This window comes from Mirounga leonina, unplaced genomic scaffold (assembly GCF_011800145.1).
Source record: "Mirounga leonina isolate KUSES-001 unplaced genomic scaffold, KU_Mleo_1.0 Mir_93, whole genome shotgun sequence".
Lineage (NCBI taxonomy): Eukaryota > Metazoa > Chordata > Mammalia > Carnivora > Phocidae > Mirounga > Mirounga leonina.
In genome coordinates this window covers 14,153,759-14,171,258 of record NW_023270854.1, presented here as the reverse complement: position 1 = coordinate 14,171,258, position 17,500 = coordinate 14,153,759, and the positions used below count along the sequence as shown (strand labels likewise).

The following is a 17,500-nucleotide window of genomic DNA, read 5'->3' as shown; positions in this document are numbered from 1 at the left end:
CACTCTCAGTCCCACTGATGAAAATACGCATTGAAGGATACCTTTCCGGATTCAGAGCCAAGAGGCAGATCACACTGCCTCTCACTACACGAGCGCCTATGTGAAGTTGTTCTACACATAGTATAATAAGATGGTCCATCTGGGGCCTGACACACGCAATGCCACTTCTAAACAGGAGAAGGAGAAAGGCAGGGCCACCGGAAGTCATGAAAACTCAAGTTACAACACCATCCTTGCTACTACTCATTACAAATGCGCTCTTCGGCTTCTTGGAGGAGCCACTTGAAGGTCACCTCCGCTTAAAATTCTTGGCTCAGGAGCTCCTTGTTGCTTTATTACCTAAGTCTATTAAAATTCTTAGAGTAGCTGATGATGAAAATTCCAGCCAATTTTTTTTTTCTCCATGGAGTGGGAAGAAAAAAAAAAACAAAAAACCAACGCGTGAGTCTATTTGAAATCGTTTTATGAATTTTAATCATAGCAAATGTGTTTTAACAGTAGTCATAAAATCAACATTACCACATATACAAAGGACAAGACACCAGTTTGGCATACAAAAATACCATATATTAAAATTGGGTTCATTGGAAAAACTCAGGACTTGCTAAGACACCATCTACACCAGAGAGAGCAAGCAAGAATGCTTTTAAGACATTCAGATTTATAAACAGCAGCTTGATATCCCCCTTACAAAGTCAATTATTTGGCAACATTTGAACAATATTTTCTACACAGCCCAGCAGCTCATTTATTTGTAGGGCTATTTGGCCCTTTAAAAGAAAAGCTCCTAAAATAAATAATCTACATAATTGTGAATGAAACATGTCAAGGACTTGAGTTAGCCTCTGAGCAGCATTAATCTAGCCATCTGACTGGAGTATTAGTTATCAAGAGGGCCAGGGAACCCACCAGTGGACCTGGAAGATCGGCAGGAACCCTCCAGAGCAGCCGCATGGCTTATGATGGGGAAGTCTGCACCCACCCCAAGCTGACACCAGCCTCCCCTCCTGCAAGTGTCAAGTGAAGCAAACAGGAACACGTGGTCGAATAAAGAAAATATAATAAATGACAACAACCAGGATTGAAAACCAAAATATTCTTGAACGAGTCTTCCCAAGAGCATCAACCTACTCAAGTCGGGATACATCCACAGGCATGGGCATTGCATTCCACTGCTAAGAGGGTGTTATTAGAGTTTATCTGTAATGACTCAGCAACCAACTCTAGAGCAGGCTCTGAGATTGTCTAGCGTGTGGACAACCCAGGGGGGCCCTCCTTGGATCCTCTCATTGGCCGAGCGCATTCCCTATAGGTCTTCAACTTAAACATCTGGGATTTAATTGTGCTTGTCTAAGTTATTCCTAGCCATCCTTGTGTTTCTTTCTTCAGCTGGTTTCTGCCACGACTGACCTTCAGCTCCTATATATTTTGTTCTCGACCCAGGTTCCCATTACAGATTTCTCTCCTTTTATGCAACTATTTTCTCACTGTCTTGAGCACATCTCTCTATTGCTATAGACCTGAGGCCACATCTCCACTGCTCCCACAGATCTGTCGTTCAGCCAGAAAAATCAGACCAGGGTTTCCTCAACCACAGCAGCTACTCTGTCCTCCCATTTAAATAGAGATGACACCGATTGAGGTCGAACCTTGCTCCCCTTCAAGGGGACGTCTTCCTCCTCTTTTTCCGCCTTCTTACAGCCCATGCAACTTTACCACCCTCACATTCAATCGTCTACTTCCAGATTCTCAAAAAGCAAATGTCAAATTAAAAATGGAACATCCCCTTTGGAAAACTCTTGTTGGAATAACCCAGTAACTCACAGGGAGAATACAGAAAATTGTCACACAGGCTACTAGCCCTACAGCCCATAGTGATGAATTTAGAGCAGCGTTCTAGAAGAACAGGGACACCTATAAGAGAGCACCCCCGGAAAAACAAAGAAAATGCATGCTGTTGCAGACTTCAAGAGACTCCTCTGTACTTTGCCCCAAATATTACTGATTGTCCCTAAAAAGATCATAACATGAATCATATCAAAAATCTTAGACTAGAATAATAAAGTCCAGCTAGCGAGATGAGTGTTTTCAAGCACCACTACATCATAAGTGAGATATACATAGTGGGATACCCCAGGCAGTGAATCCTGAAAAAAAAAAAAAAAAAAAATCCCTTGGTCCAACTGTGCAAGTAAACTTGTGCTGAAAAACTGGAGCCATGCTGCAAGAGTTCAGGAATAATGGTACTCCACCCATGATGCCTGAACAGAGCCAAAAAACAAGGCATTTGAAAGACAGAAATTAAATGCCCCACCTGCTTATGTTCTTCGATCATCAATGGCTTTCCAATAAAATGTATACAGTAGAACCCACCTCTTCATATGCTTGAAGTCTCAGGGGTTTATTCATCTAGACATTCCCAAAGGTGGTTGGTTTGATATAATGTATGCAGCCCATAGCATTTGTTAAGAAATTAATATCTAAATTCAACATTATATAACCCACAAATTGGAAAACATGACTAACAATATTTTTTACTTGATTTTTTAACTCCTGCTACAGCTAAGTCATGTGTGTGTATCTATCTATATGTCTATACCTATATGAGACAGAGATATGTGTATCTATATATAGTGAATCGTGTCAGAAAAAAAAATCAGTGGCTTGAATTTCCACTTATTTTTTAGAAGTATTTCATGCTTAATAATATTTAACTGATCTTCATTGCTTTTGAGATAGACTACTACTTTCAACACAGTTACTGAATTTTCTTGATTCCTTCATTCTTTTTTGGAGCTTCTGTTTTGGTAAGGGTTATATTGTAAGTGATCTTTTACTGGGAGTGATGAAAATGGCAAGGAACAGTCTCTCCTTCCAGGTCAAGGATGACAGATCAACTGATGGGTGACACGACTTGTGTGGAAACAAAACGCTGACTGATTGGCAGCATCATTCTTTTAGGAGAAGATAGAAATTCAAACCTTTTCGATATCACTCCTCTCATACCAATAACCTCTGGACCTCTAAATTCCTCCTAAGTCTAAAGAAAAACTACCATTTTGGCAAAAAAAAAGAATTAAGCAATTTTAAAAGCTAAAAAGGTCATGCCCACTGACAAGTTCTAGAAAAAAAATTCACCAGGTTTTGCTAAATTGACACAAATGCATGTTTACGTTACATTCAGCAACAATGAAAAGCAGACTAGCCAATTTTGACACAGTACAGGATTTCAAATAAAGCAACGGTAACTCTTCAAATCAAAATCTAGACCATAATAAATACCATAGTACCAGGAAGAGTCTCATCTTTCTATGAAAATATACCTCAAACTGAATTTTCTGCTTTCCTTTACTCACTTAAAAAGCAATTTTAGTAACTTTAACAACCCTCAAGTCTTTAAATTCCATGGGCAACGTTTTTTAATGTAAAAAAAAAAAAATGTCTTTGTGCAAGGCTGCAAATTGGCAGTTTGTTCAGGGACAAGGGATAAAAGGAAAAGCCAAACAAGACGACAAGTGTCCAATCTCACTCTAAAAATAGTACCTCTGTTGTAGTCTGGTATTCGAAAAAGGATGCCCACATGTGCCCACACCAAACACGACGACGAGCCGGCAGACTTCAGGGGCAAACAAAAACCCTCTGTGAACACTGCAGAACATGATTGCTCTTGCATTTCACACCTTACTCATGCAGTGATGAAGTCTGGGTAAGATGCTCGAAGTGAAGAGGAATTTCATTAGGCTTTTGTTTTGTTTTGTTTTTCTGTAACATTTACTTTTTGGCCTAAGACCCTAAACACAGTTTCAGAGTACGGGTCACGCGTAGCTTGCGAGTCAGAAGTTTTTGCAGCTACTGTCTAACTACTATTTCTGGACAATCGATTCACATGCAGCTACTGATCCCAGAAAAGGGGCTTCATAAAACACTCTTTAAGCTTCACTGACCATTCTTTGGCCCAAAGTCTGGAAGTAATAACCCCAAAGGGCAATCGATGAATTTTATTTTTTCAATCAATGAATTTTAATCGTCATACTTGAGATCTACTTTTTAAGCCCAGAAAGGATTTTTTTTAGCCAACTGCATGTTACTAAACCACAAACTGTCTTCCTAGCCTTACTCTGTTAACACTCTCATGTTCGATCCTACTGTGCAACCCTCCAGAATTACACGATCCGATATGGTGGCCACAGCCAAAAGTGAGTGACTATGTTTAAATAACTTAAAATGAAATAAAATACAAAATCCAGTTCCTCAGTCGTACTAACCCCGCTTCAACTGCCCACTAGCCAATGTGGCCAGTGGCCACTATATTGGACCGCAAAGGTCATAGAACACTTCCATCATTGGAGAAAGATCTATTGAACAGACTAGATCTCAAAGGCTGCACCAGCACATGGGTTAACCTTCAATGGACCTACTTTTAAGTCACGCTCGAGACTGAACTTAATTATATTCTTAAATAAAATACCTTTTAGCTTTCTAGTCATAAAGTATGACTGAAACGGAGAACCAATTTGCCTTTTCATCACAACTTACGCCCCAGGTCATTATACAAAAATCTCCCAAAGACAATGCTTTTTGAGAGCATACTCGGTTGGCTCTACGTAACATATTAAGCATTCTCGCGCTTATGTCAAGATCATTAATAAAGAAGAGAATCATGCTTCTTAAAGTTTACTATTTACACAACACTCATTGTCCTTTACATAACGGGGGGGGGCAAATGGTTTGCAATTTTAAAAATTCAAATCACATCATCTTTCTTAAATGTCTATACTCATCCTTAAATCAACCCTCCTTTCATTTCCCAGAAAGGTAGATGCTAACTAAAACAGATATATATATTTAAAAAACAAAAAACAAAAAACTAAAACACTATTTAGTTAAGGGAATTCATCCACTCTCCAAAAGACCATAGCCCAATAGAGATATCAACAGGCCTAGGAAGGAGCAAGAGAAACTATAATGCAGTTCTTGTCTCCCTTTTGCTGCAGAATTATAAGGGGCCACATACCTCTGTGGGCCTCCATGGATTCATGTACAAAATGAAGCCACCAGAGGTTGCTTTCAGCTCTGAATTTCTGTGCTTTCAGTTGTGATTTTTTTCATTGATGTGCAACTGTGAATTCCGGTTGATTGTGTCACTGGACTTTTGTCACACGGGGTAGATGAATTGCTAGTGTCGTGGGGAAATGCCAGAAGAGGCCAGCAGGATGGGATGCCAACTAGCATGAAAACATCAAGTCTACAAAAATTCTATCTGCAGGCTGAGATAGGACGCACACAAACACACACACACACGTGTGCACAACTGCACACTTTAACAAGCAATGCACAAATAACTGCAGGCAGAATCCATTTAAACAAGATTTCTTAGGTCAGTAAGATGCACACACAAAATTCTGATTTTGGTGTTACTGTTACCTTAAATTGTAAAGTCAAGAATCTATCACAGAGCCGATTAATTTTGCACTGCTTCACTGCAGCTCTAGCATGGGATAGTTTTTAAGTTACGTGGACATTTTTACTCTACGGCTTTGCACTAAGAAACACAGGGCGCTCTATCGCCACGCACATTAGTGTCTATGTACAACCTACTTAACACGTAGAACTCTAGGACATACTACACTACAGGGCCAGTCATTTCATACTGTACATAAACAGATGTAGATATCATTCACAAAATTAACTCAACTATGGCCTGGCTGAAAATTGCAAGGGTCAAGTCCATTTGAAATGTAGCATTCTTAATGCAACATTTCCTGTGGGGTTTTTTCCTCCGAGAGGAATAGAAATTAGGTCAGACATGCATCACGGCAGCCTGGCAGAGTTTGAGAAATCAACACTAACCCAACAGTACATTATGTTACGTAATAGAGAATAGTATTCAGCTAATATGATACCTAAATTGTTAATACCAAATAAATCCTAGATTATTTGTTGTATAATGCCCAATAGCTTACACAATAAAATGGCATTTTAACCTGATTTCTACTTTGAGCTCTCAAATACACTTGCTTCATGAATTCCATAAAAGAAATTAGAAGAGAATTGTAAAGCTCACAGCTTTTTCTGAACACACACACATCCAGGCACAGGAATTTACCACTTAACGCCAGCAGACCTTTCTTCACCAGGGTCTGTAGACCACTGCACACTTAAGAGTATTTGAGAATTTATGATGAACTGATCCACTTAGATTGGGAATGTGAGTTGTTAGTTTATCTTGTCACTTTTCTCAATAAAAACATATTTTGAAATACAAGAGATTTTCTCACTTATACCAACAAGAAGAAACTGGAATCCTAATGGTTTAACTTTCACGGAACATCTTTCAAAAAGCAATCATGGACTGTCTATTAAAATGTCAGTCCAGGTTTGTCATCGATGAACAACGCTCACGTCTATTACAATACCTCCAAACTGGGAGAAAAGACAGAATCTTCTGTTACTTTCCATTTGTGCCTCACAGAATACAGGACTTGAATACACAGAAGAGGAGCAAATGTTGGAAGTGACGGGTATGCGACACTTCACTGGGCAGATCCCGGTGCCCAAGAGGTGGCCACCGAGTCAGACCCTGGACTCATTCAGGCCCACAAAGTCTTACTCCTGGGATTCTTCTGAAAAGATTCAAAACCTGAGGTAAGTCAAATGACACACATACACATGAACACACATACAAGTACACAATATTTACATTTAAAATTCTTATTTCTTGAGATGGCTTGAGAAAAATTGGCATATGGGGTTCCTGTGGGATTAGGCATTTCTCACTATTACTCAGTTTATTGCTCCCCTGTTGGGCTTTCAGTTCAAAAAACACATAGCGAGCTCTAATTACAAGGGAAGAAAAATGAAGGTATGTAACAAAACACAACACACTGGAAACACTTGTTCAGACGTTTTCTCCAAAAAAAATGACCGTCCACTTCACTTATTTTCATTTGAGTGCCATTCAAAAAGTATAAAAAGCCTCAGCAACTAAATGAAGACTGGATTTCCATTAAAAAGGGGAAAGAAACCAGCACTGCATGTCATCGCTGAATTTTTACGTGGATTCTCAGGTTTAATTCTACTTATATACATAAGCATCTCTGTTTTAATCTACCACATTTAGAGAAGATCACATTGTATGCACTTGCACGGTTTAACGTCTAAGTAGATTAGGTCTATCTCGTAACACGATTTTGACAAATCATAAATTACAGTCCATTTAATAAATGATTATGAGGATGCATGCAATCGTCTTCGAAGCTGTTGCCACCAACACTCAGAACGATTTGCCCGGTATCTCGCTGAGACCTCACGTCTGCCCTTCGTGTCTGTCTCCGGTTAACCAAGCAGTAGCCCAGAGGCCATGGCTGGCACCAAATGATCAGCGTCGCCCCCCACCTTCTCGCTGCGATCCCATCACCAACACCTGCTCAACCCCGAGTGGGCACCCACGAGAGACTTCCCTGCAGCCCTGTTCAGCCACAGGAGATCACAGTGAAGCGCTTGGAAATGCAGGACATGTTGTGTAGCACGATGCCCAGCAGGAAGACAAGGACGCAGGCCACCAGGATCACAGTGCACACCCCAGACCAGGTGGAACTTTTCACCACACCCCGCCTGTCTGGCTCCTCCTCCCCCGCCTCCGGCGGCGCCCCGCCCTGCAGAGGTTGCTGCTCGGCGGGGACGGTCACCACGGTGACGGCCTTCTGCTGGCTCCCGGGCAGCAGGCGGCAGCTCATGTCTCCTGGCAGCAGCGCTCGCTCCTTGGAGATGGGCAGGGGCAGCATGTAGCACCCATTGCTGGGAAGTTTGATGAACACGGGGGTGTGCTCGGACGCGTGCGGGATGGCAATGACCGCAAGGACCTCAGGGTCGTCGGGGAGCTGCGACACGGAGAAGCCCGGGGGCAGCTTGGTGATGCCCCGGCACCAGGGGCACCTCACGTCCTTCTGGCTTGTCCTCATCTGCTGGAGGCACACCGAGCAGCAGGTGTGTTTGCAATCCAGCAACTTGGGCCTTCGCCGGGGGCTGTAGTAGTTGAAACAGATCTGACATTCCAGCAAGGAATCTTGGGAGAGCGTCTCCATCGCGGCTGTGCCTGTGGCCGGGAAGCAGGAGGGCCAAGGCCAAGGGCAAGGAGCTTGTGTTCAGGGGCCAGCACTCCCACGCCTTCCTTCTTGTCTTTCCAAAGTCGTCAGGTGACTGGGGAGCTCACGGACATAGAGCATACTCAAGTGTGTTCATTTCTGAAGAAGATAAAAAAATGCAGAAAAGTTAATGACTTCAAACAAGCTGAGATGTCAGCACATCTGCTGGAATTCAAAAGTCTTGACACTGGGTCAAAAACGTAAAAATGTCCCACTCGAGAGAGATTACAGGAGTTCCTTCGGTAATGCCCAGTGGAAGGTAAATGAGTTGTCTCAGGCGGCTTCTTAGGGTAAATACTTTGCTCATTTCTAAAGGGAATACCTTCATGGGGGTACACAATGCCCCGTATTTCATAAAGAGGGAGTCTTGATTCTGTTTTGTGTATTTCGGTGGACCCTGGCTTGTTCTTCTAAAATACACGGGAGAAATGCTCTTGCTTCCAATAACTTTGTAGCATCTCCTAGAAGTAAATTTCTTTCCTTAGACCCTCTGGTCTTCTTTTCCTGACTCTACTGTAAGTATTCATAGCCAGATTCAGGCGCAACTTCCCAAATCTAGTGACTCCATGTAACTAACTAGTTCGCTCAATTTCTCTCTCATAGGAAATTAAAACAATGCTGCCAAAGAAGTGCACACAGGCATCTGGTTTTTGGTTTTGTTTTTGTTTTTTTCCCACCAAATCACTGAAACAAATTCTTGTCACTTGGTTTTAAAAGAGACAAAAACTCAAAACAACTGCAACAAAGACCAGCGGCAACAATGAACCTTCAGGCAGCAGGGGTCACAAAGGCACACAAGAACCCCTAGTATTTTTCAGTCCATTCTTTTAATTGCATTACTATTTAGGTTTGCACCAAGTAACAGGACTACAAGCAAATACTATTAACTCACCAGTGAGAATCAAGTACTGTCTAGCAAGAGGCTGTCAGTTAAGACTGGCAAGCACCCCCCCACCAGGCAGCCCCCCACCATAAAACAAAAAGAGTGCCAGCCTCCTGGTTGAAAGAAAGCAAAGTAACTTAGTTCAACTTAACTGGGGTCTGAGGAACCCAGGGTTTCAGTGAAGGCTGCCCAACTCTGTTTCCTATTGAAAGCGTCCAAATTACGGGTCTCTGGATGGAGTCATAATGACTCTGGAAAGAACTACCCAACCACTATTGTAGAAATAATTGCCAGTCATTGAACCCCACCCACTCCCAGAGCCAGGAGCTAATAACATGGAAAAGCTCCAGCACGTTTCTTAAAAAGCAAACCTTCTCTTTCTAACTTCCCTTGTGAAAATAAGAATGTACTCCTTGCCAATGATATGATTTGTTAAAAATCAAAATTAGAAATGCAGAAAAAGCATAAAGCAAAAAATAATCACTGGTAAAAGTTAACAATGACAGTCAAAAAGAGCAACATAATTGTAAAACATTTTAGCTGTAGTAAGAGCGCCTAGAATAAATTACTGAAAGTCAAATACAGTAATACAGCATTCGGAAAGTTCATATCATAATCAACTGCTTATCTAGCTACTAATTCAAGAATTTTTTATAGAATAATTGAAATTTGCTAAGGGTAGAACTCAACTGTTCTCACTGAAAAAAATATACATATGAAGTGGTGGACATGTTAATCAGCTAGATTGGGGGGGTCCTTTCACAATGCATATAGCAAATCACCACCATGCACACCTTAAATACCTTACACTTTTGTCAGTTATACCTCAATAAAGCTGAAAAAAAATAAAAATTAAAGATATCTGTGGAGCATATCAAGAACAAAGCACAATGCTAGCTAGCTACTCTAGGGCATCAAGATGAATCAGGTCCAGATCCTACTCTTAAGCAATTTCAGGTTAGCTAAGAAAGAAAACATGAATAGATTTCCTCTTCCATTCATTTATTCATTCAAATTCTTATTGAACATCTGCCGTGTGTCAAGCATTATGGTATTTGTTTTTGTCCCTTGTAACTAAGACCTTGTCACTGCCCACAAGAAACTCCCAGCCTAGCGGTAACCACTTATGCATGTGAACAGTTGAATAGAGTGATACAAGCCATACAGGAGCCGGAGGAATCAGGGATGGCTCAATGAAAGATCTGGATATGGAGAGGATTTAGACATGTAAAATCAGGGGGCAGTTTATTTTCAGGTTCGGAAATCAGTGTGAGCAAAGGAAAGAGGGTGAGCAACTACAGAATTATTTCTAGACTCTACCTGTGGCACTGGCTAGACGATTTTTTTCTTAGTACAAGAGTAACTTAAAAATGCCCCCTCTAAGAGTTTTATAGTTTTAGCTTTGATATTTAGGTCTTCGAAACAGATGCCTTTTTAATTTATTATTTTTTTAAGATTTTATTTTTCAGTAATCTCTACACCCAAAGTGGGGCTCAAACTTACAACCCCGAGATCCAGAGTACAGGCTCTACCAACTGAGCCAGCCAGGCACCCCCAGATGCCTTTTAAAGAAACAAAATTCTTACAGCACCTGCAAGCACCCTCCTGCTGGCCCAGCCGGAGAGCACAGTCCTGCAGGGAGGGGAGAAGTGAGCATTGCCAGGCACAGACCACACACCGTGGACAGCCTTGAGTGCCAGGCCAAGGATGCGGGGCTTTCTAGCAGGTGATGGGAAAACACCAGACAGGTTAAGAGTATGAGAATGAGGGGACACCTGGGTGGCTCAGTCGGTTAAGCATCTGCCTTCCCACTCAGGTCATGATCCTGGGGTCCAGGGACTGAGCCCTGTGTGGGGCTCCCTGCTCAGTGGGGAGTCTGTTTCTCCCTCGCTCTCTGTACCTCCCCATCCCCACCCCCTGCTCATTCTCTCTCTCTCTCTAAAAAATAAATAAAATCTTTAAAAAAAAAAAGAGAGTATGAGAATGATTCATTAGGGTAGTCATATTCGGGATACATTGGAAAGAACTGCTGGGAAGCTATTATAATATTAGACAAGAGGTAACGAGTCGTTGAAGGAAAGACTGGCAATCAGGATGAAGAGATGAGAGGTGCCAAGTGGTTCTAGGGAAGCCGAGTGGGATCCGGCAGTGAATTACAATGTGGCTGTACGGTGGGGAGAAGGCACGGAAAGTCTGGAGAGGAGAGTGGCATCATTAAGAGAAATAGGGATCCCGAGAGAACGACAGTGAGTTCTGCTTGGGCCATATTCCAGTTGAGGTGCTGGGAAGATATACGAAATAAGTTATGCAGGAAGATAGGAAAAAGTCAGACAAAAGCTGAAGGTGTGGGGCTGATATTGTAGAGAAGAGTCAGGTGTGGACCTGGAGACCCAGGTGACGGCCACAGAGAAGAGCTATCAGCCAGAGACAACGGAACAGAACAGAGAGACACCCTCGGGGAGCACACAGCTCCGTCTGATGGAAAGGAAGAACGGGGACAGAAGCAGAAGGAAAGCTATCAACATCTCCCAGCACACATCCCCAGGCCTGAGCAGCATAAGGGTATGGAGAGGGAACCTCGGGTTTTCGTGACCAGGGGATCCTTAGTATTTTGAAGAGTGTTTTCAATGGAGCATCAGGGAGGTGACGCAGTCGGCAGGGATGCTAGAATGGGAGCACCAGAGCCCCTTTTGAGGTAGTGCGAGACGAAGGGGCAGGCCAGGAGCTGAGAAGACCAGGAATCGAACACTTTGTTTTGAGAACAGAGAAATTTGAGCAAAGAGAAGCAGGGGAGGCAGGAGCGCTCCAAGCTTCAGGCTCTGCGCTTTGCTGCCCAACGCCGTGACCGCCAGCGACAGGTGCAGGTGAGGGCAGCGTGTGGAGCTTAGAGGGGGGAGAGCCGACAGACCTCTGCAGTGGGGAATGCGTGACGGAAATCCCCAGTGGGCCAGCAGTTAGGGTAGACCCTTCTAATTTCAGACCCCAGGTACGGAATGTATTCTTTCTTAAAATCCAAAAGCAAAACACAGGGTTTGCTGGTGAATCTTGGCAAATGCTCCTCTCTATCCTTAGCGTTAAAGCCCAGGGACAGAGATAAGGCCACAGCGACAGACCACAGGGAGATGAGATGTGAATGTGTGTGGATGGGAAGGATTGACTGCTTGGAGCTATGGAGGCAGAAATGACAGAACTGGGGAGGGGTAAGAGAAAAAGCACAGATTCTTGCAGTTTTATGAATTTGGAGACAGCTTTCCTTAACAATGGCGCTCAGGACTACCACCCTCAAGATACACGGAGCTGGGACAAAAAATATTTCTTGACACCAGTATGGAAACAGTGACCATCGATTTATTACCCTTCCTGCCGTATTCTTTACCTTACTTCCATATAAAAATGTGGGAAGCAGCTTAGCAGAGGAGGAAGAACAGAGGCTTTGGCCTCAATGAAATTTGGGTCCAATTCTTGCTCCGTCACCACCAGCTGTGACACCAGAGTGAGTCACTGAACCTCTGGAAGCCTGCGTCTTCACCAGCTAATGAGGGAAAATGGAGTTGTAGCAGAAGTCAAGTGAAGGGCTCGGGGAGCACCGGTGTTATCTCCCTCCCTCCCTCCTGACTCCAGACTCCTTCCGGTGCCGGGTGCCATCTGCCCAGGGAGCTCTCCCTGGCTCTCAAAGAACTGCCATTTTGAACAGCTTGGGAGGAAGAATGCAAGTGTTCTCCTTGGCCCTGCCCCAAGACCTGCCACACCATCATTTTTCAACAAAACCAACATGCAATTTTATTCATGAATTTATGTTCCAAGTAATGTTCACTTAATTGGCGTTGAGCTCCCTTAAAACTAGATTATGCTACTCAATTTCCAACTCTATCCAAGTAAGCCTAGGCCCTAGGATAGAGGCTGAACACCAAAGCAGAATGGGGAGACAGTTCCTATCTTCCACGCTTAGCCACTCAAGCCATTTTGGCAGCAGCATCTCTGATTTATCCGTGGACGTGTTCGGTATGAAGCCAGCCTATAGTGTATTCCGGTTTATTTTCCGCAGCATAATTAGGAATGATGATGATTAGTTAGGTAAAGAGAAGAAAATTTATGAGCCTATGGACCGAAGCTAATGATGAATCATCCCTTTTCCTTTTCTTCGGAACCTGGAAAGGTGTGAGTCAATCACAGAAGAAAGGGAATGCAAACAAAGCCCATGTAAGCTGGAAAATAAACTCAAGTGCCTGGTCAAATGCATCATACACAAGGCACACACTGGCGAGAGCCTCAGGAACCAGAGTTTGATGTTATTTCCTTACTGGAGCAAGATACGGCAGTCAAGTGAAACACCCATTACATTTAAGAGGAAAGGGCACTTCACTGGAATGCATACAAACAGGTGTATACTGAAATATATTGGAACAATTTATTTTGAAAGAATCTGAAAAACCAGATCACAAGAAGAGAAATAGCCCCTGAAGGAGGACATTCTCAAAATAATTATGATTTATAATAAGATAGAAGGTACTTTCAAATATTTTCATAAAACAGTACTTAGTTTCATAAATGATGTCAGTAGTACAATATACAGATAAAAGGCCTTGAATAATCACTGAACGCAGTCCTAACGCATGTCTTGGTTTAAAATGCCTTTAAAAAAAAATTTGTTTATTTATTTAAGAGAGAGCAAGCACGTGGGTGGGGGGGGGGGGGGGGAGAGAGAGAGAGAAGGATAGAAGCAGACTCCCCACTGAGCGTGGAGCCTGATGTAGGGCTGGACCTCATGACGCTGAGATCACAACCTGAGCCTAAATCAGATGTCGGGCACTCAACCGACTGCACCACCCAGGCACCCCTAAAATGCTTTCCTTGGTTTCGGCTCAGGTTGTGATCTCAGGGTCGTGAGACGGAGGCCCGCATTGGGCTCCCTGCTCCTCTGAGTCGGCTTGAGATTTTCTCCCGCTCCTTCTCCTTTGGCCCCTTGTTCACGCGCGCCCTCTCTCTCTCACTCTCTCTGTCATATAAATAAATAAAATCTTTTTAAAAAAAATGGATTGAGATTTGTGTAACTAGAGGAGGCATGATTTGGGGGGGGAAATGCCAAGAACTAAAGGGTTGTGTATGTTGCTATTGTTTGGGGGCAGCGGATATTCAATGCTTTACCATATTGATGCATGTTCACAAAATAAAACTTCCCCCTTTTTTTAAACTATATAATTTTTTAATAAAGATTATTTATTTATTTATTTGACAGGGAGCGACACAGCGAGAGAGGGAACACAAGCAGGGGGAGTGGGAGAGGGAGAAGCAGGCTCCCCGCTGATGTGGGGCTCGATCCCAGGACCCTGGGATCCTGACCTGAGCCGAAGGCAGACGCTTAACGACTGAGCCACCCAGGCGCCCCTAAACTAGATAATTCTAAGCACCTTTATAAAAGGTGTGGGCATCATAAAGTGCTACTATGAACTCAGTGGGTGGTAAAGCAGCACAGATCTCCAATACCGAGTTTGTATAGTCCCAGTTACTTTTTTTATTTTTTTTTTTAAAGATTTTATTTATTTGACAGAGACAGCAAGAGCAGGAACACAAGCAGGGGGAGTGGGAGAGGGAGAAGCAGGCCTCCCGCCGAGCAGGGAGCCCGATGCGGGGCTCGATCCCGGGACCCCAGGATCATGACCTGAGCCGAAGGCAGACGCTTAACGACTGAGCCACCCAGGCGCCCGTCCCAGTTACTTTTAGAAGTCCAGGCACATGAGGATAAAAAAGCTGATGAAATAAATAATCCAGATCATTTTATTCTGCTTAGACTCTTAAGACCTTTCATACATTCTGATTTAGATTTGTGGCCATGACATTCATTGGGCGGCCTCTCCTCAGAACTGTGGCATGGACTAATAGTGATTACATCTGGCTGACCTTGAACCTTTCCACCTGATGGTCTCCATCAGGACCTTCAATTCAATGGTCATGTTGAGAAAAATCTCAAAGTCAGAGATTAAACTAGACACTGTACTGCTTTTCTTCCTCTATTGAAATAGCACGTCTTTCTGACGCAGGCCATTTACTTCATTCTTCAAGAAAAAGTAAATATTTGAAATGGGATCAAATGAAATAATTACAATTCCATTTAATGTGGTATTTCAGTTGGCAAGACCACTTGGTTACATTGGATCTTAGCAAACAGTCTGATTAGTGGCAACAATGGGAATGGCCTGGCAGTGACCGGTGTGTCGCTGACTTCCTTCCGGTCCTCTGGTAGCAGAAAGCAATCCTCTCAGGACACAATTGCCTGATACACGCAGAGTCCAACTGGTGTTAACCGCTCTCTCTGATTTAATGGAGAAGGAGTGGATTCGAGGACTCTGACAAATGTTAAATGAGAATTCCATCGGCCCAAACTCTAATATTTGCATTGTTTCCTCCCATGGGCACCCGTGGTTTGCTGTATTTAATGATGTCAAGAATCTAGAAAGTGATTGGTCTTGGATGACCACAGGGATGCAGCAGGGAATGGTGACCCCATCTGGAGGCAGAGTGGCCTTGGTAGCAGGGGCAGGCCAGGTGGGACAGAGAGATCGTGGCTAAACAGGCAGAGGGCAGCAGACCAGCCAGAATGCCAAGGTCAGCCTTGGGGACCTGCCACACGACCCGCAGTCCTGACAGACCGGGCTCACGACAGGCGCCAATTCTGTTCTCTGAAAATGCAACTAACCGAGCAGTTGAAGCTGAACCATGGTCTCTGGAGATGTTATTTACTTGGGGGCATTTCATTTACTCAGAAGCATTTAAGTCAAGTTGGGAAAAAGGTAAATGAATGTGATCCATCCACAGTTTGGCAATGCGTATTTAAAATCCAAGTATATTGGAATCAAGACATTTTTAGGAATTAAAACCAAATTTCACAATGGCCATGAGTGACAATAACCGCTGGTGTTTGTGGGTTTGCTTCTTCTAATAGCTATCAAACAATCAGTGCTCTTAGGGGTCAGGAGATGAAGATTTTAGCTCTAGTTCTGCCCTAATCAGATGGGTGACCTTAAGCGAGTCACCTCTCTGAGAGCTGCAGGGTCCTCACCTAGGAGGACACTGGACTAGATGATCCTAGCAAACAGAGATCCACTACGTGAACACAGTGCTGGGTTTCTGACAGCATGACAGCGCTGTCAGGCAATTTGTTCCGTGCTTATGATACCCAAGAGATAATTTGTAAATATCATGTTACAAGAATGTACATCTATGTGATAGAGTGGGCAGCTAAATAAATGGGAGGCAACTTACATTAGAAATTTCTTCCTTTGAGCACTGGGTATTATACCCAAACAATGAATCATGGAACACTACATCAAAAACTAATGATGTAATATATGGTGATTAACATAACATAATAAAATAAAATTTAAAAAAAAGAACATCATTATTGGTAAAAACTTAAGCATTAAAATCAGGGAAGTAAAAATGTTCTCACTGCTAGGATTCATTCTTAATGTGGAAACCATAGTTAAGACAGACAAGTAGAAGAAATAAGCAGCATACCAATTGTAAAGAAACAAAGATAACTACTTATGGACTAAACAATTGTATATCAATAAAAAATATCAGGGTAAATGATCAACATAATAAAAAATAACAATACTAGCAGAAATTTGTACAGTACTGGACATGTATAGAATGTGTTCTGAGTCTGTAGACATATTAAAATACATTCTTTATAACAACAAAAAAAAGGAAATTTCTTCCTTTGTGCCTCTGGTTCAACGAATGAGTCTAAGCAGAGCTAACGTGCTAACAGAAATAGCCACAACTTTGATTTGTAGCAACAATCCAAGGAATAACTATCTTATGTCTAATCAATAACCTTCTTAGACCAAGGAAGATATCGCTATTACCCAAACTTGTTACCGGGGTAAGGTGGTCCCAACTTTCCCTTGAAGAGCCGCCTGCACAGCTGTCCACCTCATACAGAGGTTAACCCTGGCATAAATTAGATGCTCTGCTTCACCTTCACTTGTTCTGATCACCCAGTAATGGTAAAGAAAAAGTTGCAGATGCTCATAAAAGCAGGGAAGAGATATAAAGGACCGTAAGGGGATCCCTAGGCTCCCTAGAGAGAAGGGATAATAAAAGATGCCATCAGACAGACAGACAGACAGGTAGAACAAAGGGAAAACGATCCATTACTCCAACTCCTAGAATTCTGAGTACAGCTGAAGGAACTGACAAGTCAGGCATATAAGTAAAGCCAAAGAAATGAAAAACGAACAAAAATCCTAAGCCTTCCCAATGGCTGGACATCTACTAAGGCAAAACATTCGGTAGGTAAACAATTATTTACTGGGAATCCATCATGTGCCAAGCATTATCCAAGACACCGAGACACTATGGCAAACTAGTGCTTTTGCCCTCAAGGAGCCTAGACGTGCACTTGAGGGAGGAGCTATGGAAAGAGAACCACAGGAAGGGGTGGGCGCAGACAGCACTGAAAGGAACTGCT

At 42.9% G+C, this 17,500-nt stretch overlaps 1 protein-coding gene across 1 annotated transcript in view; it reads right to left on the bottom strand.

Moving 5' to 3' along the window:
* Positions 1–454: 454 nt before the first annotated feature.
* The window catches only part of RNF152 (ring finger protein 152), a 73,450-nt gene continuing 56,404 nt past the window's right edge, over positions 455–17,500 (bottom strand). The window contains exon 2 of the mRNA XM_034996225.1: positions 455–8,243. Coding sequence (XP_034852116.1) covers positions 7,473–8,084 — 612 coding nt within the window. The 5' untranslated portion in view covers positions 8,085–8,243 and the 3' untranslated portion in view covers positions 455–7,472. The remainder of the gene's footprint in view (positions 8,244–17,500) is intronic.